General features: G+C 42.8%; 2 protein-coding genes across 3 annotated transcripts in view; one reads left to right on the top strand and one right to left on the bottom strand.

The window, feature by feature from the left end:
* Positions 1–8560, top strand: part of Fastkd1 (FAST kinase domains 1) — a 51766-nt gene extending 43206 nt beyond the window's left edge. For both annotated transcript variants that reach the window (XM_036186311.1, XM_036186310.1), the window contains 3 exons: positions 2952–3090; positions 4141–4255; positions 8383–8560. In XM_036186311.1, coding sequence (XP_036042204.1) covers positions 2952–3090; positions 4141–4255; positions 8383–8478 — 350 coding nt within the window. In that variant the 3' untranslated portion in view covers positions 8479–8560. The remainder of the gene's footprint in view (positions 1–2951; positions 3091–4140; positions 4256–8382) is intronic.
* Positions 8561–10698: 2138 nt separating this feature from the next.
* Positions 10699–24016, bottom strand: Klhl41 (kelch like family member 41). The gene is made up of 6 exons (XM_036185504.1): positions 22790–24016; positions 19224–19381; positions 19008–19115; positions 15838–16023; positions 14255–14401; positions 10699–11265 (listed from the first exon to the last, which is right to left on the bottom strand). The coding sequence occupies exons 1-6, from the start codon at positions 23897–23899 to the stop codon at positions 11154–11156; spliced, it is 1821 nt and encodes a 606-aa protein (XP_036041397.1). The 5' UTR covers positions 23900–24016; the 3' UTR covers positions 10699–11153.
* Between the last annotated feature and the right edge of the window lie 1224 nt (positions 24017–25240).

Genomic DNA, 25240 nt, shown 5'->3' with positions numbered 1-25240 from the left:
TAAATAAAGAAGCCGGGCGGTGGTGGTGGCGGCGGCGGCGGCGGCGCACGCCTTTAATCCAAACATTCGGGAGGCAGAGGCAGGTGGATCTCTGTGAGTTCGAGGCCATCCTGGTCTCCAAAGCGAGTTCCAGGAAAGGCCCAAAGCTACACAGAGAAACCCTGTCTCGAACCCCCCCCCCCAAAAATATATATATATATATATATATATATATATATATATATATATATATATATATATATATATATATATATATATATATATATATATATATATATATATATATATAATATATATATATATATATATATATATATATAAGTTAATCATCAGTGCTAAGTAAAATCCAGACTCAGATTCACTAAACATTTCTGGATCCTCAAAAGATTCTGTTCTTGCTGGGCAGTGGTGGCATTCATCTTTAATCCCAGTACTCGAGAGGCCAATCTGATCTACAGAGTGAGTTCTAGGACAGCCAGGACTACACAGAGAAACTCTGTCTTGAAAAACCAAAACAAACAAACAAACAAAAAACCCCAAAACAAGATTCTGTCCTACCAGGACATGGTGGCACATGCCTATAACCCCAGCTTCTCTGGAGGTTTAGCTAAACCTGGGCAGCAGAGCAAGCCCCTATCTCAACAAAACCAAGCACACAGCAGGACTTTAGGGGAAGTGTGGCCTCTGATACTGTCTTCTGCTGCTTTCCTGTTCGGAGAGGCTGCTGCATCTTCTAAGGTAACGAGGGCTCTGCCCACACGAATGACTCACCTCCTTAAGGCCCTCCTCCCAACACCATCACACCGGTGGTTACAGAGAACTTCTGTCCTAATTAACGTTCTCTTCTTTATAATAATTCATTTTTATTTTATGTGCATTGGTGTTCTACCTGCATGTGTGTCTGTGTGAGGCTGTCAGGTCCCCTGGAACTGGAGTTCCAGACAGTTGTGAGCTGCCATGTAGGTGCTGGGAATTGAACCCGGGTCCTGTGGAAGAGTAGTCAGTGCTCTTCACCGCCGAGCCATCTCTCCAGCCCCCTAGTTTGCTTTCTTTAGCTTTAATAAACACAACCAAAAGCACCTGGGGGAGAAAAGGTTTATTTCATCTTACAGTTAGTAGTCTGTCATCCAGGGAAGTCAGGGCAGGAACTCAAGGCAGGAACTGATGCAGAGTCCATGGAGGATGGTAGGAGGCTTTGAAACCTCAAAGCCTGCCCCCAGTGATGCACCCCCTCCAGTAGGGCCACACCTAAGCCTCCTCAAAGAGTACAATTGGGGGCCGTGTATTCAAATGCCTGAGGATGTAGGGAACATGTCATTCAAACCACCACACAGGATAAGGCTGGGAGCTGTGGCATCTACTGGTAGTCCAGTTTTGGAAGAAGCTGAGGAAAGAGGATGACTCGAGCCTTGGGATTCTTAACCAGCTAAGCAACATAGTGAGAGCCCATCTCAGAAATGAAAAGGCAGAGCAATTTGCATTTAATATTATATATAGCCTTCATGGTTGTTTCTTATATATTTTTTATTTATTTGTTCAAGTTGGCATCCAAACATTGCATTTGGCTGTCTTTTTTTTTCAGTTCTGTTTCTCTCCCGTTTCCCGCTCTTGTAATTTATTGGAAAATGTTTTGTCATCTAGACTCTTCTGATTGAACCCTTTGGCATCATTTGGCATGGTCATGTTGCTCTTACCTTTTTGATAAACCAGCAGTTAGAGGTGGATGTGTAATTGGATTCTCGCTTTAATTTGTCTTTGGCCAGACTGTCTCACAGATAGCTATTTTTGTTTGTTTGTTTGTTTTGTTTTTTGTTTTTTGTTTTTTCGAGACATGGTTTCTCTGTAGCTTTGGAGCCTGTCCTGGACTATCTCTGTAGATCAGGCTGGCCTCGAACTCACAGAGACCCACCTGACTCTGCCTCCCGAGTGCTGGGATTACAGGCATGCGCCACCACCGCCTGGCCAGATGGCTATTTCTTACTGCATCGTATCAAAAATGATCATTCATCAGTGGGTTTGTAATGTTCTTCAGGCTGATTCATCTGTGAGACAGTTCCCTCATGAGAATTTACCCTACTGACTTCAGTGGCCATTGCCAATCTCTCCTTGCCTAAATCTAGCATCCATAAGGGAGGCCAGAATAGCAAGTTTCTGCATGTACCATCCCTCTACATTGATTGCTTCATTTTGTCTCCAAAAAAACATCCCATGTCAACTTAGTTCCTGTCCATGAAGTTCATATAGGAAGGCTTGTCCTGGTTTCCAGATGTGTTGTCTCAGCATCCTCAGATGTGACCAAGAAACTTAAAAGATGTGGCCGGGCGGTGGTGGTGCACGCCTTTAATCCCAGCACTCGGGAGGCAGAGGCAGGTGGATCTCTGTGAGTTCAAGGCCAGCCTGGTCTACAGAGTGAGATCCGGGAAAGGTGCAAAGCTACACAGAGAAACCCTGTCTCGGAAAAACTTAAAAACAAAACAAAACAAAACAAAAAAACCAAAAAACTTAAAGATGCTAAAATAAAACTTTTTTTGAAACTTAAAAGATATTAATAAGACTTTTTTTTTTTTTTGAGACAGTCTGGCTTTGAAGCTCAGCTGATTCTAACTTGTCATCCTTCTGCCTCAGCCTTCCAAGTGCTGAGATTACAGGCATGCATCACTATGCCTGTCTTAAAGCAAAACTCTTTGATATCATTTGACTTAGATCAGTGCTAAGTGCAGCAGCTATGTGCTGTAGTTCATTAATCCTTGCTTGGTATTTATTGATTTTCAAAGAAAAGTACCATAGGACAATACCTTACAAAATGAGTTGGTTAATCAGGGAGCTATATTGTTCTTTTTGCTCTTTTAAATACATGTGTGCATATACAAATATAAATAAATATGCTTAAAATATACTTAAACTTTTGACTGCTAGAATTTATACTATTGATTCTTCTTTTTTTAAATAAGATTTTGAATGCATTTTGGATAAACGGAAAAAACCTCTTCCTTATGGAAGCCATAGCGTCACTCCAGGGAAATCATCGAGAATATACTGGGAGTCAAATACTTCAAGAATTGAGTCAAGGCTGCCACCAGAATCTGAGAGGTAATTTACATTTTCATTTTAGGACAGTTTTTGAATGGTTATGTTTGGCATTGTATTACAGCCTCTTTCATTAAGGGTTGGTAGCTATAGCACCTGCCTCTCAGACATCCCACACCAAGCATCTCTATACTTTGTCTGTCTTGTGCCTTCCACCAGTCACTTTCCTTCACATGGGCCAGTCTGCGTGACCAAGTGGTGATCTGGTTATCCTTAGCCAGGGGCGCAGGGTTGCCTTCTTTGTGGTCCATGCTTCTCTGCTTGGGAGAGCACTTGGTCACTTCTTCTGCATTGCTGTTATATTCACACATCCGGTCAGACCATAGCTCTGCTGCTTTGACTTTATGGGTAAATTCTTTATGGAAGAATCTATCTTATAAGTGCATGTTGGACAAACAAACTCATGAGCATTAGGAATGTTTTGCTATATAGTTTCTTTAAATGGAAAGGTTTGACTTTCGCTACTAATTTCTTAAGTAGAAAATAATTTGGGAGCTGGGTGTGGCGTGTGCCTGTCTTCCCAGCACTTGGGTGGTAGGAGATAGAGGGTCAGTAGTTCAAGGTTCTATTGCTGTGATAAACACCATGTGCAAGGCTCCTTAGACAAGGAAGAATTTGGGGCTTACGGTTCCAGAGGGACGAGAGTCCATCATCATCAAGGCTGGGAGCATGTCAGCAAGCTGTATGGCCACTGGAGCAGCTCAGAACTCACATCTTGAACCACAGGCAGAGACAGAGGGTGCAAACAGGGAATGGCATGTGGCTCTTGAAAGCTCAAAGCCCACCCTTAGTGACACACTTCCTCCAGCAATGCCACACCTCCCCAAGCCTCTCCAAATAGAGCCACCAGACGGGGACCAAGGATTCAAATTCGAGAGACTGGGGAACAGTCATTCAAACCGTCACACTGGGTTGCTTGAGGCTCTGTCTTAGAGCATGAACAAAGTAAAAAGCCTCCTTTATACTGATTTATAGTTGTGTAGCCTTTGTTAGTGTTTTCCTGAAAGGCTTGTGGTTACTAGTTTTGGAAGTAAAGATTTTTATTTTTTGTAGGATTGCTTTAGACTTTTTGGACGTAAGAGCCTTTTGTTCAAACATTCCTCACTTAAAAGGAAAATCTGCTATGAAAAAGCGACATTTGGAAATTTTGGGCTATCGTGTTATTCAGGTATGAAACAGTCATGTAATTCAGCCTCTAAAAAGGCACGGTGGGGTGGGTAGGGCCAGGCGCGTCTATGATCCCAGTGCTATGTGGGCAGAGATAGGTGGATCGCTGGAGCTTGCTCTATCTGCCTAGCTGCTGTCCCCTGAGAGACCTTGTCTCAAGGGAATAAGGCATAGAGTGATAGAGCAGGACACTGTTTGGTCTCCTGGCACACATGGGCGTGTGTATCTGCATGCATGTGCATAACACACACACACACACACACACACACACACACACACACACACACACACACGTTCTTTAAGGCATGGTGTGCAGGCCTGTAATCCCAGAATTTATAAGTCTGAGGCAGAAGGATCTCAAGTTTGAGGCTAGCCTGTGCTACATAGCAAGTTCAAGGGTAGGCTCAATTACATAGTGAGAACTTGTCTCAGACAAATGAAGAGCTGGCAGTAGTGGCTCATGCTTTCAATTCTAGCACACACACAAACACACACACTGGAATTAGATGAGGAGCCTGGTCTATATATTAAATTACAGGCCAGTCAGGGATACACAATGAGACATTGTCTCAAAAAAAAAAAAAGTAATTTTACTGATTTCCATATTATTTTTTGCATGCTAGACATTACGGACAGGGTTTTCAAAGGAAAAGGCTAGTGTGCCACACCTAGACTATGTAGGGAAAATGCCTGTTGATGTGGAGGTGGGAATGGAGGGAGCTGTGAGGGAAGAACGTGTTTTCTAGGCTGAGGCAGGAGGAAAGCTCCACGTGGCTTCTAAGAGTTCGGAGGCCGTTCTTCAGGCACCTCCTCTGGAGGCTCCTGCAGCCTCGCCGGGAAAGCTCACGGGTCTGTCCTCTGTTTACATAGGTTTTTGGTTTTTTTTTTTTAATTTTATTTTTATTTTTTATGTGCATTGGTGTTTTGCCTGCATGTCTGTGTAAGGGTGCTGAATCCCCTAGAACTGGAGTTACAGACAGTTGTGAGCTGCCATGTGGGTGCTGAGAATTGAACCCGGGTCCTCTGGAAGAGCAGCCAGTGCTCTTAACCGCTGAACCATCTCTCCAGCCCCCTTATATAGGTTTTTAAAGATTTATTATAAAAATTGTGTGTGTGTGTGTGTGTGATTGTGAGTATGTGCAGGTGAATGCAGGTGTCTGTAGAGGCTGCAGGAGTTGAATCCCTCAGGAACTGGTGTTACAGGTGCTTGTGAACCTCCTGACATGGGTGCTGGGAATCGAACTTGGATTCTCTAAGAGAGCAGTATATGATCTTTTTTGTTTGTTTGTTTTTCGAGACAGGGTTTCCCTGTGTAGCTTTGCGCCTTTCCTGGAACTCACTTGGTAGCCCAGGCTGGCCTCAAACTCACAGAGATCTGCCTGGCTCTGCCTCCTGAGTGCTGGGATTAAAGGCATGCGCCACCACCACCCGGCCAGTATGTGATCTTAACTGCTGAGCTATCTCTCCAGCCTGTGTGTATATTATTGAACATTATGTAAAAAATCTCATTTGATTTCAAATAAACATGCAATGTAAAAAATAAACTTTTTGTTTGTTTTTTTTCGAGACAGGGTTTCTCTGTGTAGTTTTGGAGCCTGTCCTGGATCTCGCTCTGTAGACCAGGCTGGCCTCGAACTCACAGAGATCCACCTGATTCTGCCTCCCAAGTGCTGGGATTAAAGGCGTGTGCCACCACTGCTCTTCAATGAAAAGCATTTTTAAGTGAATTGAAACAGGAGTTTTTCAGCCTTTATTATAAAATGGCTTGAAATGTTACAGAAGTAGTTTCATTATTGTTGGGGGGGGGGGCTCAACTCTATTAGCAGGCTATCCTTCTAAGCATTAAAGCATGGCAACCTAAGAAATGACATAAGCATGTTTACTCCATGCTTATATCTCTTACCCGCCCCATGCACATGCATGCACACTTGCAAACGTGCACAGCTTTAGCAAATTAAGAGCCCAGTAGAAATGCTGGAAGCCTGCTGCCAGCAAAAGCAGTCTGATAAAGCTATGATTTCTTTCTTCCCTTTTAAAATTTATTTTAGTTTTTTAAAACGTATTTTTATTTTTTATGGATGTGGGTGTTTTGCCTATCTATTTATATGTCTGTGCAGCATATGCATGCTCGGAGCCCAGGGAGGCAAGATCAAGTACTGCTTATAATTAGCTGTGAGGTTGAGGAGATGCTCCTTCAGGCAGGTTGCTTGCTTTTGTTGTTTTATTTTAAATGTTATTTTATGTATGTGGTTGCTTTGCCTGCATGTATGCCTGTATACACATGCCTGTCTGATGCCTTCAGAGGCCAGAAAAGGGCACTGGATCCCCTGGAGCTGGAGTGACAGCTGTGAGCCACCATGTGGGTGCAGGGAATCAAACTTGGGTCCTCTGGAAGAGCAGCCAGTGATTTTAACCACTGAGCCATCCCAGTCTTTCCCATTTATTTATTTATTTATTTATTTGTTTGTTTGTTTGTTTATTTGCTTACTTACTTACTTATTATGTATAAAGAAGAGGGTGCCAGATATCATTACAGATGGTTTTGAGCCACCATGTGGTTCCTGGGAATTGAACCCAGGACCTCTGGAAGAGCAGTCGGTGATTTTAACCACTAAGCCATCCCAGTCTTTCCTATTTGTTTATTTATTTACTTATTTATTTGTTTGTTTGTTTATTATGTATTCAGAAGAGGGTGCCAGATCTCATTACAGATGGTTGTGAGCCACCATGTGGGTGCTGGGAATTGAACTCAGGACCTCTGGAAGAGCAGCCGGTGCTCTTAACCTCTGAGCCATCTCTCCAGCCACCCACCCCCTCCTTTTTTTTTTAAAGTGGGAGAAACACAGTGGGCTTGAGATGTGGTCACATGCTGTAGTCATGCTGGTCTACAAGTCTCTATGGTTTTGCCTAGTCTGGCCTTGAACCTGTGGCACTCCTCCTGGTTCAGCTTCTGGTGTGCTGGTATCACAGCTGTGAGCCCCCACACCTGGTTTCTTTCCTGCTGGAGGGGTGGGGAGTTGGGGAGCTAATCAAATAATAGCCTTTTATTTATAACATTTCTGGAGGCTGGGAAGTCCCAGATGTAGGGCCTGTCAGAGGTGGTATCTATGGAGAGCCTGTTACTGTATCTAGATGGTGCCTTCTGCCAGTGCCCACCTTAATTTTTCAGCACACACACACACACACACACACACACACACACACACATTCAACAACTACAAATAATGGGTGACAAGTCATATACATACTCTTAGCTCATAACCTTAGAGACCAATAAAATAATTTCTGCATTTTATAAATCTCTGAAGCTATCGTCAGAAAGCTTATATATCCCTTCATTAAAAAGAGCTGGTTCTGCCCCTCTTGGGAAAGCTGCCTCCCCCCAATACTAGGGAGAGTTGGCCCCAATGGCACGGGTGTAGGAGAACTGGCTCCACCCCTCACCTTAGGAAGCCAGCCCTGGTGCTGCTGACTGAGCAGCTCAGCTATCACCCAGGCCCATATCCTGGCCTTGCCTTGGCCCACCCTAACTTCTACCCCATCTATGAGCTGGAGTGCATGAAGGGACTGGTCCTGCCATAGAATCTCCATGACTGGGCAACATCAGGATATCTGAGAGGAGTTTTGATGAGGATGCAGAGATGATGGTGTGCCAGAGGCCAGAGACCTTGACCCAGCCCAACGACTCATTGTAATGAGCACTGGTGGGTAAGGCTGATTGGACACAAGAATATACTGTGTGATACACTGAAGCTTCCAATGCCACTAGGATGAAGGAAGAGGCGAGAAAGATGGAGGAGTGAGGTGGTTTTTTTGTTTGTTTGTTTTGTTTTTAATTTATTTGTGTGGGGTGTTTCTTTTGTGGCGGATGCTGCAGGGTGAGGGGCAGATAGGGAGGGGCTGGGAGGTGAGCAGAACTGGGGTGCATGATTGAAATTCCCAAAGAATCAATAAAAAAATTATGTTATAAAAATAATTTCTACATTTCACAACATTTTATATTGAAGCTATCATTGGTAAGCTTATATATCCCCTCATTAAACCAATAGGGAGCTCCATCTAATGGTGGGAAAATCAAATTAAAAACACTTGCTGTTGCTTTTATTCAAATGATGACTTACTTTGCAGGTCCCTTACTTTGAATGGAACTCTATGGCACTGTCAACAAAGGAGGCAAGGATGGACTACCTGAGAGAACATATATTTGGAGCAGACAAATCATGACTTCACTTCAAATGACTGTAGCATACCACATTTGTGTTTCCTTAAGTGGCCTAACTCAATTAAAAAATGCTAAGTGCAAATATTCTGCGTTGGGAACCTGCCTGACGTGTTTGGGAACAAGAGATCAGTTGTGGTTAGAGCAGATCAAAAGGGAAGTGGGTTGGGCGTGTAGAAAAGGGTCAGAGCAAACAGTCGATAGTGTATGACCTCATGGCTCCTCCAAATGAGGGAAGCCATTGTAGTTTTAAGCAGGGAGTGCGAAGAACGTACATATTTTATATTATTTAAGTATGTGGTTTTTATTTTTTATCTTAAGTAGTCCTGGTTGGTCTTAACCTTGTGGCCATCCTCTTGCCTCTGCTTCTTCTTCTTCTTCTTTTTTTTTTTTTTTAAGATCTATTTATTTATTATGTATACAGTGTTCTGCCTGCATGTATGCCTGCAGGCCAGAGGGCACCGGATCTCATTACGGATGGCTGTGAGCCACCATGTGGATGCTGGGAATTGAACTCAGGGCTTCTGGAAGAGCAGCTAATGCTCTTAACCACTGAGCCATCTCTCCAGCCCCTAAATCTTTTTTTTTTTTTTTTTCTTTTCTTTTTGTCGGAGCTGAGGACCGAACCCAGGGCCTTGTGCTTGCTAGGCAAGTGCTCTACCACTGAGCTAAATCCCCAACCCCTGCCTCTGCTTCTTGAGTGCTGGGATTACAGGTGTATGCCATGATGTCCAGTTCAGAACTGTTTTAATAAGTGAGTTCATCCCAACACTCTGGAGGTGACATAGAAGGACCGCTGTGAGATTGAGGCTAGCTTGTGGTACACAGTGAGTTCCAGGCCAGCCTAGGCAATGTGAGACAGTCTCGAAACACCCATCCCACCCCCCAAAAAGAAAAAAAAAATCTTAATGCACAATTAAAAATCTTCCCATTTTTTCCTTGATGCACAAATGTATTTTATTTTGTTTAAATCCAAATCTACCTTACACTCCCCCCTCCTCCTCCTGTGTCCCTCTTCCCCATCCCTGTTCTAACTTCATGTCCTTCTCCTTCTTTCTCTAAATGTTTGTATATGTAACCTAGTGAGTGCATTTAGTGTTGCTGCATGCACATGGGTAGAAGGCTGTCCTCTGTAGCATGGCCTAGCCCTGAAGAAAGCGGACTTGCTCCCCTGCAACCACTGTAGCTTCTGAACTAGGAGTGGGCCTGGGGAGCCCCATTATCCATGCTTGTCTTGTGTGGGCAATGGTAGTTGTTGAGAGTGCAAGTACCTGTTACTCCCGAAGATGCTGTCTGCCTCTTACAGTCTTGCCGCCCCCTCATCTGGGACATTCCCTGAGTCTTGGGTGAAAGGGTGTGACACAGTCAGATGTGTTGAGTTTATGACACTTTATCAGGACCCAAGTGGAGATGACCCCTCAGTGAGTTTGGAGGTCACAGAGAGGTCTAGGCTTCAGAAAGAAGTGTGAAGTCGTCATTGGTATTTGGCACCATGAGATTACATGAGATCACTTTAAGCTGCTCTTGGAGAAGAGTGTGAATGGAGGGGAGATGTGGGACTGTCCCCTCAGGCACTCCAGCATGAAAAGACCAGAAGGAAGAGCCAGCAAAGGTTGGGGATTTAGCTCAGTGGTAGAGCGCTTGCCTAGCAAGCCCAAGGCCCTGGGTTCGGTCCTCAGCTCTGGGAAAAAAAAAAAAAAAAAGATTGGTGTGTAGCGTGCGTGCCCCTACAGGAAGGCGGGATGCAGACAGGAGTGTACCCAGAAACTTGCAGACAAGTTAGTCTGACATCCACAATGGAACAGCAGCAAAGAGACCATGGCTCTAGTATGGTGGGAAGTGGAAGCTGACACTTGAGCTTGCCCTCTGACCTTCACATGTGCACTGTGGCACGTGCAAGCACGCACACATTGTCTCCAGATACACACAAAAATACTACATTTTCACTTGGAAATAATATGCCAGTGTCACAAAAGGAAGAAAGGGACTGGAGAGATGGCTCAGCATTTGAGAGTACTTACTGCTCTTCCAGAGGACCTGGGATTGGTTCCCAGCACCCACATGGCAGCTCACAACCACCTCTAACTCCAGTCCCGGGGATCCAAAGCCCTCTGGTCTCCTTGGGCACCAGACAGGCATATGGTGGTGCACAGACATACACACAGGCAAAACACCCATGCACACAAAAAATATAAAAGGCGTGGTGGAAGGCCATTGGATTTGATTAGACACTCTTCCCTTCAGATGAGACTCATTTATTATACTTCTTAAACAGCATTTCCAATCGTCTTCATTATTAAAATGCTCAAGATTCCTATCATAGCTCAAAACAGGAGAAAGGTTTCTGTTATTCGAACATTTCTTTAGAATGTAGACATATGCATTTCATAGATAATAAAAAAACAAGTGTAAATGTACCTTAAGAATACAAAGGATAAGTAAACAGCTCAGATTTAGAAAGCTCACTTCTTTGAGTAAAGTTTAACAAAAGTACATTGTTCAACTGAATACTAAAATTCTTAGCAAATGGTTTTATCCTCAGCACTGGAAAAAGCCGTGACTGAGATTCTGCTACATTAGAGACTACATGAATCATTGTACAGGCTTAAAGAAAGACAATACATTATAGCCCTCTTGTCCCAACAAGCCACCTCTTAAGCCATTGTTTTTGTGACCTTGTTTATAGTTTAGACAGTTTGAACAGATTTAAGCGTGTTGCTAGGCAGCTAGCTCCGGAAGCGTAACGTATTTCCTTCAACATCCCAGCCCATTCTTTCTTATCATCTTCATACCTGATGGAAGAAAAAACAAAAAACAATAAGCAGCCTTTAATGAGATCATTTTATAAGTTTCTTTGTGTTCAGTATAAAAGTGGGGTGTCTGGGGGGAACCCCACTGCTTCCTGCCAGTCAGGGTGCCTCGTCTGGTAAGTAACAGTTGAATTCCTTTCAAAGTATACACACTGTGAATGAGCATATACCTGGTCATTGTGTTGGAATCGGACTGTCCAGAAAAAGTAACGGACAGCTGAGCAGCTCATCATCCACCGCGGGACTGGTGAAGATTGCTGGTGAAGAGTCAGGAAGCAAACTCTTGGGAGGGAGAACTTGGAGCCAGGACTTAGCCTGAATTGCGATTTCAGTAGTTCCCACCTGCTAGTGCCTGTGTAGCACCTGATACAGGGTTGATCCTCTCCCCTCTGCTAGTGCCTGTGTAGCACCTGATAAAGGGTTGATCCTCTCCCCTCTGCTAGTGCCTGTGTAGCACCTGATACAGGGTTGATTCTCTCCCCTCTACCGTTTGAGGGCAGTTCTTAGACTATGCCCTTGACTCTCATTAAGAACTGATGGTCTTCATCTCTGAGTATTCAAGGTTCCAAAGATACAATTTGCCTTGCCTTAAATGTGTGCTTGACATCCCACTGGAATTTGAGGGCAGCCTGAGCTATCCATAATGAGTTTGAGGCCAGCCTGGGCTATAGGCTAAGATTCCCATCTCAGAATACAATGGAAATGTCTTTCGCACATGACAACAGAAGGGTTGATAGGTTTAGAGTGTGGTCTGCTGAGGTTTGTTTTTTTGTTTTGTCCCTTATGTGTGGACACACAGGTTCACCAGGAGGCAGTGCACAAGTGAACAGCCTCTAGGTCAATAGCACTCAATTCATAGAGAACACTTGCCAATCACTCAGAGAAGGTTTGTTATAATTGTTGACTCCCACTGCCCAAAGGTCAGGCTTGAGAACCTGCATTTTTTAAGCCTTTATTTTTATTTTATGTGTATGGGCATTTTCCATGCATGTATGGCTGTGGGCTGTGTATCATGTGGGTGCAGTGCCTGCAGAGGCCAGTTAAGGGAGTTGGATCTCCTGAGACTGGAGTTAAACATGGTCAAGAGCTGCCGTGTGGGTGTTGGGAATCAAGCGTGGTCCTCTGGGAAGAGCAGCCTGTTCTCTTGACCTCAGAGCCGCCTCTCCAGCTCTGAGAATCCACATGTCTAGCAAACCCAGCTGTTGTTGGCACTACTTTGAGAACTGCTACAGTAATCACAAGTTCTTGAGTTTGGCTGCATGATGGAACCACCAGAGATGCTAAACAACACTCCTGTCTGGTCCCTCCCCAGAGACCCAATCGTCTGATGTGTGTGACCTAGGGATGTGGACTTTTTGAAAACTCAGAAAGTCCTGAAACAAGACTTGAGACTAAAAAGTGAGTGTCATTTGTTCTAGACCCAAACCAGCAGGTGCTCTATGTCCTGCTGGTGGGCTGCAGGGTGGATAGACTAAATGTAAGTGCACCAACCTATCAACTAGGAGTCTCGTTAAAATGCCATTTCTGGTTCAGGAGGTCCCAGGTGGGGTCTGGGAGTCTGCATCTCCAAGCAGCTCCAAGGGATTCTGCTCTACTAGCCATACTTTGGGGAGGGGCACTGATCCAGCCTTGGGAGTGGGGCTGGCCTCGAAGCTGATGGGAGAGCATGAGCGTGGCTGATTCTAGGACAGTATGCAGCCTGGACTCACTTAGGCTACCCTTAGGCACCCAAGACCCCCTCCTGTAAGTCAGACATCAAGCACAGTGCCTGGGCTGGCTGCAGGAACCATTGTGGAGAAGAATCCTGATGGTGACCTGTCAATCAATAGACGCCCCGCACAAGACTGTGGTCTCCAAATAGACTTATGCTCCTGTGACCTCTGGGATATATCTTGGTTTCCATTTGATATTTACTGTATCTGACACTATGGTAAAAGTGTTCCCTGCCCTTTAAAAAACATTCTTTGACTAAAATAGTTCAGTTGAGTAACCACTGCATACTTGGGAGAACTGCCCAGCAGCTGTCTGGGTGGTAAAGTGGATTGCTACTTTCACTTTTTGTTCCTTTTTAATCAAGCATTTACTATCTGAATCATCAAACGGTTGGAAGAATAAATTAGACTTAATGAACTCGTGAACTCATTTCTACAGTGCTGTTTTCTATCTTTTAAAAAATAATTTAAAAATTATTATTATATTCTTAATGTGCATTGGTGTTTGGGCTGCATGTATGTATGTCTGTGTGAGGATGTTAGATTCCCTGTTGCCAGAGTTACAGATAGTTGTGAGCTGCTGTGTGGGTGCTGGGAATTGAACCTGGGTCCTCTGGAAGAGCAGTCAATGCTCTTAACCACTGAGCCATCTCTCCAGCCTCAAGTGCTGTGTTTTCTTAGAAGATGAACTACCCTGAAGGAAAGTAAACCACTCTGCCCTACTGAGTCACTAGACCATTACACTCTTAAAGCTAGGATTGGGCAGAAGAGCTCAGCTGTCCTAACTCATCTTACAATTAAAGAAACCCGCCTAGGGCTGGAGAGATGGCTCGGCAGTGAAGAGCACTGGCTGTTCTTCCAGAGGGACCCAGGTTTGACTCCCAGCACCCACAAGGTGGCTCACAGTTGTCTGTAACTCCAGCTCCAGGGGATCCAATGCCCTCTTCTGACCTCCAAACGCATCAGACATGCATACAGCAAAACACCCATATACATAAAATAATATTTTAAAAATTAAGACAACAAACCAAGAAGTCATTCTGGATGAGTTCTTTCCTTAATCTCAGCGCTAACCAAATCACAAGCAGTAATTGATCAATACGTGACATATTCAAAAGTTCAGTTAGGCTTGAAGTCTGTAGTTTACCGCTGAGAAGTAGCTTGCACAATGGGAAAAATCTGGCTTATTTACTGCAAACTTGCTTATCAATGATCTGATTTAAGACTTGGTTCAAAGAAGTAGACTGAGGAAGACTTACTTCCATATGTCATTGACTTCAGTGGGCGCAAACTCTTTGGATTCCAGTTGAACCATCGCAAAACCACCGATGGCATACAGGGATCCGGCCAGGCTCACCAGACTGATGGAGCTTCTTTCTTGAGGAAATTCTGTCATCACTTCCCATCTAGGTATTTTATTGAAAATGCAGTCAATATAAAATGTACAGGCATACACCATTTTGGTGTAATTTTGTTATTTTTAAAGGATGTGTGTGTGTGCACATGCATGCATGTACACATATCCATAAATAGGTGTAAAACTTGTTGGAGCCCACTAAGTTTCCTAGTGGCTGTACCCAGCAGGACTGCATACGAGGTTGATTGGACCACGGGCCTGCATACCAGGTGACTGTAACTAGCAAGGGGGAGGTCTTTTGCACCACCCCTTGGCATTGTTATAAATAGACCTTTGGAATAAAGTTCTGGGCCGGAGGATAAGGATCCAGGCCCTCCCGAGTCTATCCTGTGCTTTCTCTGTTTCTCTCCATTCTCTATCTCTTATCCTTCATTCCTCAAGAGTTCCTGGGGTAAATAAGTGTGGGGGCTGGTCAGCTACAAAAACTAAAAACACAGAGGGTTTACACTTTTTTTTTTTTTTTTTAAATTTTAGACAGGGTTTGACTATGTAGCTTTAGAGATTTGTCTGCCTCTGCCTCCCTAGCACTGCCAATCAAAGAAAGGCATGCCCCACGGCGTCCAGCAGAGTTAAGCTTTTTGTACTGGAGCATTTACCCCTATTATCCAGTCTCCAGGAACACCATTTTTAATTATTACTTAAGTTTAGTTCCTTGAAAATTCTTTGTGATTTGCAGATATCAAAATCATTTTGAAATCATATATATTTAGTTTCTCAAAAAAGTAATAACACTGCTCTAATTCTTTCAACACTAATGCAGGAATACAAAACATGTGTCCTCACCCAAGTTGTGTAAGCTCAAAAATGTAGAAAGGCTAGTTTTATATAAAAACATCAGTCAAGTATCTTTTCACATTAATCCAATTAAAAGTAAAAAATCAAGAAATTTATAAAGCCCTCATCATTTATGAGTGTTAATTGTTAACATGTGAAAATATTTTAAATTTTTATTTGACTTTTCGAGGCAAGGTTTCTCTGTGTAGCCCTGCTGTCCTGGAACTCACTCTGCAGATCAGGCTGGCCTCAAACTCCAGAGATCTGCCTGTTTCTGTCTCCTGAGTCCCGGGGTTAAAGGCCTGCCCACCACCGTCCAGCCAAAAATACCTTTTACTTCTTAAACTACACGTTCTCCATCAATTCTCTTAAGACATGTATACCCATCTTTGTTCATGGAGCTTTTCGGAGATGATGATGCCTTTGCTAAATGACTAAATGTATAAAGTTAGTTCAGCATCAGGCAAACTGTCAACATTAACTCATGACTCACACATTCCAAATGACAAATACATGGTGTGGGAGCTGGAAATACTTCCTCTTTCACCTAAGGCTCTCTGGCTTTCCCTTCCCATGCCTCAGAAGGAATAATTGCCACCAAACGCAACAACTAAATGTACAAGACTAATAGGCTGTAGCAAAGCTACTCACTTATTGGTCTTGAGGTCGAACGCTTCAACCGATGCTGAAAGACCATCCTCGGTGACCCCTCCCGCGATTACAATTTTGCCTTTATGGATCGCCACTCCAAACATGGAACGAGGGGTCTTCATCGGAGCCAGATCTTTCCAGTCTCCCTTTTTTGGGTTGTAGATAAACACCCTGTTTGTACACTTTCTGTGAACATAAAAAGACAACAAATGTTCCTTTTAGAATCTTCTTTTTGTGAAAGCAACTTTAATAATCTGGTTTTGTTTCTGATGAAATACATAGTACTTCCTTTGAAGGATTCTGGGACTGCCTGGGGCACAGGGTGTTGTTTAGAGGTAAAATACTAATGAAGCATGCATGTGTGAGGCACTGAGTTCAAACCCTGAAAAAAATTTTTTCCACTGTGTTCAGTCTTGTCTCCATAGATTCAATATTTACAAACCGCTGTGACTGTAGGTTATACAAGTAATCATGTAAAGTGATGAATTATGAAAACAGCTTTATGTGCTAAATGCCACAAAACATTTAGCACTTGGACTCATCCAAATTATTCTCAGGATTGATCTTAGGGTTTCTTTTTCCTTTCTTTCATTTTTTTGAGGCAAGGTTTCTCTGTGTGGACCTAATTGTCCTGGAACTCCCTCTGTAGACCAGGCTGGCTTCAAACTAGAGATTCTCCTGCCTCTGCCTCCCAAGTGCTGGCATTAAAAGCATGCACCACCACTTGGCTTGGACCTTTGGGTCTCTTAAAGTTGTTCATAACTGGTCATTAGTTCTGGATTCCCAGTAGTAACCAGTTTGGTAAGGTCAAGAAACAAACAAAAACCCTTTTGTGAGAATAATTTTTTCTTAATCTGAAAAAAAAAGACATAAGCATTTCCTTTAAGACTTGACTATAGCAAGGCTGGACAGATGGCTCAGTAGGTGAAAGCACTGCTGCTCTTCCAGAGGACCCAGGTTCAATTCCCAGCATCCACATGGTGAATCACAATCATCTGTAACTCCAGTTCTAAGTGATATAATGCCCTTCTGGCCTCCAAAGGCACCAGGCACATACATGATACACAGACATTCATGACACAAAAATACCCCCACACATAAAATAAATATTAAAAAAAAAAAAAGACTTGACTATGGTAAGGTCTTGGTAAGATCAGAATAGAGAATCATATTCACTAGGGCCATTCAGAGCTCCCCCATTCCCATCCTTGGGATTGGCCTCAAGCCTTCATGTTCTAAGTGCTATGGAGCCACAACCCCAGCCTCGGCCCCTGCTTTTAGCTAATAATTCATTTCAAAGTTCTTGACTTTGACATTTGCTAAGCAATGCTGTCTAGGTAATGAGATTCTCAAGATTAATACATTATTAGTGGCAGACCTGAATGCTTCTTATTGACATATTGATTTTTTATTACTATCTGAAGGAAATAATTTAAATCATTGTGGCAGAATTCCAGTGTTTCCAAAGTCACAATACACTGAATAGAGATTGTTCATTCCTTTACTCAGAGAAAAAGTCCAAATTAAGAGTGTGTTTACTATATATTTCTTATATATATTCTTAATTATTCACTTGATGGAAATAGCAAAGATTAAGGAAGAGATTTCAGGATATACTATCTGTGAATATGGAAAGATAGAATAAAAAATTATTGCATGTTAGGTCACATCTTCTGTGTTGCATTTTATCATTTTAATTGGATAAAAATAATTCTAGAATACAGAGTTCTTTACTTGACACAGAAGTTCATATATGACTTTCTTTTTGCTATGCCTATATATCTTTTGGTTTTTGTTATTGTTTGTTTGTTTGTTTTGAGATAAGGTCTTGCTCTGTCACCTAGATGGCCTGGAAATTCTGGACTCACGTGATTCTCTGGCCTCAGCCTGGCTACAGTTACATGCCACTGTGCCTCACTGTACCTTACAATTCAGAATTTTGATTACTTTTCCATGGTTGGACAGCTCTATTAATAATTAGCCTGGGCAATGAAAAACCGAATAAGGAAGGGTACATTTTCTAAGATGGGAGATGTCACCCTGTAAGCAAAAGATGATCATTTTACTAGATGGGTTACCAACTTAACTGACCTTGGGAGAGCACTCTCTGAGGTATAAGATCATTTTTCCTAACTAATGACCACCTGTCTAGAAGCCAAGATAAGTTAATGCATGAAATGTAGCCTGGTGTTCTCACAAGGTACTAGACAGAATTAGTGAGTGGGAGACCTGGGAGGGAGCAAGTCACCAACATGTTGCTGGGGAAATAAACTGACCTCTTTTTAATTACTGTGCTTTTCAGTTTCCAACTGATATAAATTCTCTCCTATGCACATAAAGTACAAATCCACATTATTTTCTGTTTAGTATTTGGCTAATGGCTAAAGAGTATGCTGAAGCTGAGTGGTGGTGGTGAACGCCTTTAATCCCAGCACTCCGAAGGCAGAGGCAGGCGGATCTCTGTGAATTTGAGGCCAGCCTGGGCTACAGAGTGAGTTCTCGGGCAGCCAGGGCTACACAGAGAAAACCTGGATGAGTGCATGGGAAATGTTTATCCACTGGGGCTGCAGAGATGGATCAGCAGGTAAAGGCCCCTTCAGCCTGATGACCCCAGATCCCACAGGGTGGGAGGAGAACCAGCTCATCCAAGTTGTCCTCTGACCTCCACATGTGTGCTGTGGGAAGTGCACCTCCACATTATATATACATGCAAACTAATAATAACAAAATAAAAAAAATTAAATGTGTTCTACTTATAGTTAATTGAATAAGAAAGCCTACTGGTCTTAACGTAGTAAAAATGTGGTTATAAAGTAGCTAAATAAGACTGACTGTGCTCTTAGACAGCAGCTAAATAAAAGACTGACTGTGCTCCTACATGCTGCTAGTCTCCTATTAGGATGCTCATGGTTAAGGTATTGTGTTCATCTGGCAGTGTGTGACATTCCTATCTATTTGATCTAGTGACTTGAAAATATCCTGTTGTTGTTTTTTTCAAAAACCATTACAATGTCCTCTAATAACTTCAAAACTATATTTGCAGTTTTTAATCCGCAAAATGTGATGTGAGAGCCAAGTCCCATTTCAGTATGTAGTCTGGAAAAAAAAGGGCAGAAACTCTTGCAACACTCACTTGGATATGAATCAAAATGAACCTTCAGGGCACTTACTTGTCGTCCGTCTTCCCGCCTAGACAGTATATCATCCCATTATGTGAGATCACATTATGGCCATAAACTTTAATAGGAAGATTTTTCACTTCACTCCATTTTGCAGCCCTGAAATTAGACGATAATAGAATTCATGTTCCACCTTGTGCAAATATGAATTTGTTGTCAGCATGCTTAGAGAACAGGAAATGTTATAGGAATATTACGTTAACTTACACGGGATCATAGCATAAGACGGAGTCCAGGGAAGCCTCTGTCTGAAGGTCTTTGCCGGCAACCACATAGATTTTGTCACCCACCTCTCCCAGACCAAAGAGACACCTGGCTGATGGCAGAGGTGGAAGTCCCACCCACTCAGATGTTATGCTATCAAGCTGAAGAAAAAAAAAAAAGAGTTATGAAGATTGGTAGAAAAATGTTACCAGGTATAATTAGAAAACACACAATACTTCATGTACTGTTTAAAATGTACAGAGATGGGGGGCTGGAGAGATGGCTCAGAGGTTAAGAGTACCGACTGTCCTCCCAGAGGTTCTGAGTTCAATTCCCAGCACCCACATGGTGGCTCACAGCCATCTGTAATGACATCTGGCACCCTCTTATGTATACATAATAAATAAATAAATCTTTTAAAAAATGTACAGAGATGGTCTAAGATCTTGTAAAACTATAATCCTAAAGCATCATATTTTAGCTCAGAACTACTAAAAAGAATGAGAAAATCTACTTAGTCTATGAAAAAATACCCCCCCACACCCAATAATGCTTTTGGGATACTGGGAAAGACATGTCTGGGCAGGGGTCACAGCACATGGATGACCCCTGGGTGCTATATTTAACACACTCCCAAAGCCAGCACCCGGGACAGCTGGACTTGTCGCTCAGTCCACAGACAACTGAGAGGCTGGACAGTATCACTTTTCTGTCTTTTAAACATGGCTAGGTTCCCTGTGTTTTATTGTTTTTGATACAGAAAAATACTCATTTCAATACCCTCATTTTGAGTGGGGTCACCTTAGATATCCTGCTTCTGGTTTATGCTAAGAAGTCATCTGGCTTGCAGCCAGCCCTGCGGTGGCCCTGTTAGTGCCACACTCTGGTGATTCTGGCCTGGCTGGCTTTACATTCTAAAATCTGAACATACTCCTCTTTGCATTTTAGGGCAACACTGTCAAGGAAACTCCTTCTGAGTGGTGTGGCTATAGCTCTGTGTGCTGCTTCCAGGCAGCAGAAGAGAAAAGCGTCAAAGAGATTCACGAAAACCTAGTGTAGCCGGGGATGGGAAAGACTGGGGTAGCGATGGCAGTGACATGGAGGGGCATCTGTGGAAGCCTTTCTGTTTCTGGTCTAGTAGTGCCAGGCAAAGGAAGTACCGAGACCAAATGACATGCCATGGCATGGGTAAATCGCTGTGTGCACAGTGTTGGCTTTGCAGACGCTCATTTCGGCATCTAGAGTGTGACTATATAATGTTTACACTCTTGGAAAAACCAAAACTTTGGTCAAGAAGGTATCGTAGGGCTCGGTGGGGTGGAGATTCCATGTGCAAACCCAAGGTTTGAGTCCTAGCACAGCCACAGGTGGGCTGGGGAAATTACTGTACAAAAGAGCAGAGATCACAACAAACGTCTATGGGAGTCTGATTGTGAAGAGTTTTGCACAAAATGCTCAGACAGGAAATCTCATTTGGTCTTCTGGGTTAGGTGCTTCATCATCTGTATTACAGATGAGAGGACACCGATCCACAGAGATTAAATCACTTGCCTAACTTCACGTGGCTGTTCAGGTGGGTTTGAATACCACGTTGTCTAAAACGATAGTGTTTTGTTGTTTGTTTGAGACTGGGTTATGCAGCTTGGGTACTATGTTTTTTTTTTTTTTTGTTTGTTTGTTTTTTTAATGCATCAACAGCTACCACAGTCCCAAACCTGAGGGCCCAGTTCCTATATAGACTGCAGTACCTGCCTTGGTCTCAGCATGGAAGCACTCTCTACAGCAGATGACCAGTAGGTTGCCAGCCAGCCCCTTTAGCGAATGAGTTCTGTAGCTACTTAACCCTTCCCACTTTCCTCATTGTTGAAACTGGGGCTTATACCTAGAACATCTCAAAGCTTAGTGCAGTCTAACACTTGATGACATACTAATTCTACGGAGGGGACAAATCTTAATAAGGCCCCACTTCCCATAGTCTACTTGAGCATGTACCAAATATCAGTTCACTCTGAACTTAACACACCTCACACATGCAACCAAGCAGAAAAACACAAAACCTGACATCCTCATACAAAGCTCTCGTTATGGCTTTAATTCAGGCCTCTTGTTCGAGGTTTGTGCCTTTTAGAAGTGACAAGGGAGTTGTGCCCTTCCACCTCTGTATAACTGTTTGGGTGGCTCATGCTTAGACGGGTAATCTCACCTGGAAACTACAATAAAGGTAAAAGGAAGTAATAGGATGGAGAGAATAAAGGGTACAATGAGTGCTTGAAAAGGAGGAGAGGGTGGGCTCTGGATATATTTTTAAAAGGGGTGTGTGTGTGTGTGTGTGTGTGTGTGTGTGTGTGTGTGTGTGTGTATGTGTGTGCGCGCGCACACTCAAGAACTCTAGTAATGAACTAATATGAAGTGGAACACGCCTGCAGGAGTGTTGGAGAATCATTCTATCTGTAACTGTTCCTGAATCTATGATTATGTATCTGTCTGTCTGCTACCTGCCTGCCTATCCATTGTGTTTTGATAGTTTTCACTTTTTAGTTATATTTACAATTGTTTTCATTGGATTTGCCCTTCCTAAGGTTAATCTGAATTTGAAATTAGGGCTTAGGGAAATTTCTGGGCCACATTCAAATGCTTTTGCTAGAAGTGGAACTTAGAAAATTAAGGAACATGATTAGTATATATTATTGCTCTATTTTGTTGAGATTAGAAGAGTTGGTGAAAGACAGTAGTCTGTGAATGCATGGCATGCTGTGTACTTTGAGAGCATGCAGTGACTGTGGTATGATACTCTACACTTGCTTATCTCTGCCCTTTCCAGTTTAAGTGCCCCCAAACCCCAGGCTACAATTAGCTATGACCTAAACAAATCCTTACCGAGCTAAGCACAAGCTATGAAGTATTGATACTGGCAATACTGGAGGTGAACATTAAGTCACCGAGTGAGTCATAAGCTGCTAGGTACAGCCTGTTGATGAACAAATTCTCCTCAACTAAACTAGAAAGGGTCGGTTAGTTGAGGAGGATTTGCTTTCCTGGAAGTTTTATGGTTACACCAAACAGATGATTAACTTATAATAATATCTACCTCTAACTCTGATCAAATAAAGGTAATATCATAAGCGATACCTTCTAAATGCAATTCAAACAGTGACACTGGTAGAGGCAGTTTTTTCCTCAGGTAATCCAAAGTGTGCAGAATCTGCACAAGAGTTCTTTATTTTTCATTAAAATCTTTATAGAGTAACAAAAAATAAGAAACAAACGCTACTTCCCCAAACCTCCTATTAGAAGGAAAAAGTGGAAAAACAGACTAATTCCTACTTCCTTGCAGTGTGTAAGGCACTTTGGTAAAGGCAAGTAACTCTGTACAGCATTTAGGGTCCAAGAATGGAAAGAAAATCTCGAGTTGTGAGTTAGATATGAGAACTTCCTTCACTATACCTGTTACTAAATATTAAGTCAAATTGAGTATTTCTGCCAAAGCTCTTTTAAGTCTCCAAGTGTAAGGAAGCACTACATAGGCAGCCCCCCAACCCAAATTCACAGCTGGCTAACAGCTTCCTTACCTGGAAGAAGTATGACTGTAAGGGCTGATCTTTATTTTCTTCATCCACATACAGTCCTCCCACCACGTAGACCTGATTTTGTTGGGTAACAATACTGGAATGATTTCTGGGGATCTGCTCTGCTAGGGCAGTAAGGTAACATTCGTTTTCCGTGGGGTCGTAAGCCACAGCAGCTGTGTCATTGACCAAGAGGATGAGATCTTTAACAAACATGCCATGTCTGGGAATATCATTCAGGTAACCAGGAAGTAAGTCTTCATCACCAACATCGCCATTCACCTCGCCTGTCCCTGCCTTCTCTGCATTTTTGCTAGGTTCCGGGAGTTTGCCTGCGAAAGCATCTTTTAGAACTTGGATTTTTTTCTGGACTTCTGGGTTGCTTTTAATTATGTCGTCCTTCTCGACATGATCTTTGAAGTATTTTTCTGCCATAAGGCGAAAACGGATACAATCAAACACTTCACTAAGACTTTTCGCCCTGTTTTCTTTGTCTGTCCGCACCCATTTCATCACCGCCTCAAACACTACTTCCTCCTTTTCTACATTGAGACTGTCATTTGAAATGACCGAGATCAGTTCCTGCGGGGACAGCTGCATGAAGTCTTCTTCCTTACAAATCTGCACAAAGCGATCTGACACAAACTCCCGGGCAGAAATGGCGAGTCTCGGGCAGTCAAGAAGAAGCCCCAGTCTCAGGATGGCCAGACAGTTACCGGGAGCCAGTCTTTTCTGAAGGTAAGACACACAGACGGTGAAGACTGAGGGGATCTGGAAGCGGCTGGACAGGGCGAAGATGTCTTGCACATTTCCGTCATTGAGATCGATACTGGCAGAGTACAGATATTTGATGATCAAATCCAGGATAGCAGGATCCACGTTATCTAGTACTACCTCCTTTTTTTTCTCCTCCTCAATTTCAGATAAAAAATACTCACGGAAGTAAGGACTACAAGCAGACAGTATCAGTCTGTGGCAAGGAAGACTTTTATCACCTGCTTTTAAGGTGCAATCGATGAATTTTTTCTCTTCCAGGAGATCTTTTAGACCATCCTGAAGAAGGGTGGATTGGTAAAGCCGGAGTTCCTCTGCAAGCTCCCGCTGGGAATCCATTCTGTGAGGAACCTGGGTAAGGAAGGGGACACTGAGGGTCTTCGCTCCTTGCTGCACACAGGTCTAGCTGTAAAAAGGCGGATCAGTGTGCTCTGCGCGGCCTGAAGCCTCTGCAATTTAATCCCACCGGCTAAATATAGACTCCAGCTCTAAGGATGGAATTTAGGAGAGCTGGTTTGGAAAGGAGACTTGTTCAGCCATCTGAGATTGAAAGTAACAACTGGGGCTTCTGGACACTAAGGAAACTGCTAAGAAACAAGACATTCAGGTGAAGTAGAAAGCTTTGCAATATAGAAAGCCTTGGAACATATGTTAATAAAGGAGGTCCACAAGAAAGTGCTTACTGAAATTACAGAAAAATGGATCATAAAAATGAGTCACTCCTCTAAAAATGGCCTAGTGGCAAGCTACTTGGCTGTCTGAATTTATGATGCCAAGGTCAAGAATACGAGGTGAGTTCATTTCAATTCTCCTAAGCTATGAGTCCAACAGTTTAAAATGTCAAAATGCAAAGTGTTATTTTCTACTCAGAATTTTCTTTTTCAAGGAGGAAACATAAAGATGTTTATGTACTTAATAGTTTTATATAACCTTTTAAATACCTCCATCATAACTGCAATAACAAATGCAGAGAAATTTAATTTTCTAAAATATTCTAAATTATGTTTATTTTTAGGTAGGAAATCTATAATTACTACTGAATTATCAAATTCATTCACACTCTGTCTTGCCATACAAGGGATATGAAGGGACAAACAATAATACAAAAAAGTAAAATAATAATAGTTAAGTCTTTGGGGAAAGAAGAGACCCATGTACCTATGACTATTGGGAATATTTTGTTACAAAATAGAACAGATGGCCGGGCGGTGGTGGCGCATGCCTGTAACCCCAGCACTCGGGAGGCAGAGGCAAGCGGATCTTTGTGAGTTCGAGGCCAGCCTGGTCTACAGAGTGAGATCCAGGAGAGCCTCCAAAGCTACAGAGAAACCCTGTCTCGAAAAAAAAACAAAAAACAAAAAACAAAAAACAAAAAACAAAAAAAATAGAACAGATGCAACCCTCTGAGAAAAATGTCAGAGAGAGTAAAATCAGCCTGAGCTGCTGCATCATCTAATATATATATGTACATATAATTTAGAAAGCAGGCCTTGTTTAAGCAAACATGACATTGGAGTCTACTTTATGGTGCTGATGATAATGGAACACCATATGGAACGAAGATGTGATTTAAAGAACTCAGCCAGGCATTGTGGCACACACCTGTAATCCCAGCACCTGTGAGGTGGAGTAGGAAAATTATCAACTACATAGTGAACTCAAGGCCAGCCTGGGCTATAT

Source organism: Onychomys torridus, chromosome 4 (genome assembly GCF_903995425.1).
Source record: "Onychomys torridus chromosome 4, mOncTor1.1, whole genome shotgun sequence".
Classification (NCBI taxonomy): Eukaryota; Metazoa; Chordata; class Mammalia; order Rodentia; family Cricetidae; genus Onychomys; species Onychomys torridus.
Note: the sequence above shows the minus strand (reverse complement) of the source record. Positions and strands in the feature narration are given on the sequence as shown.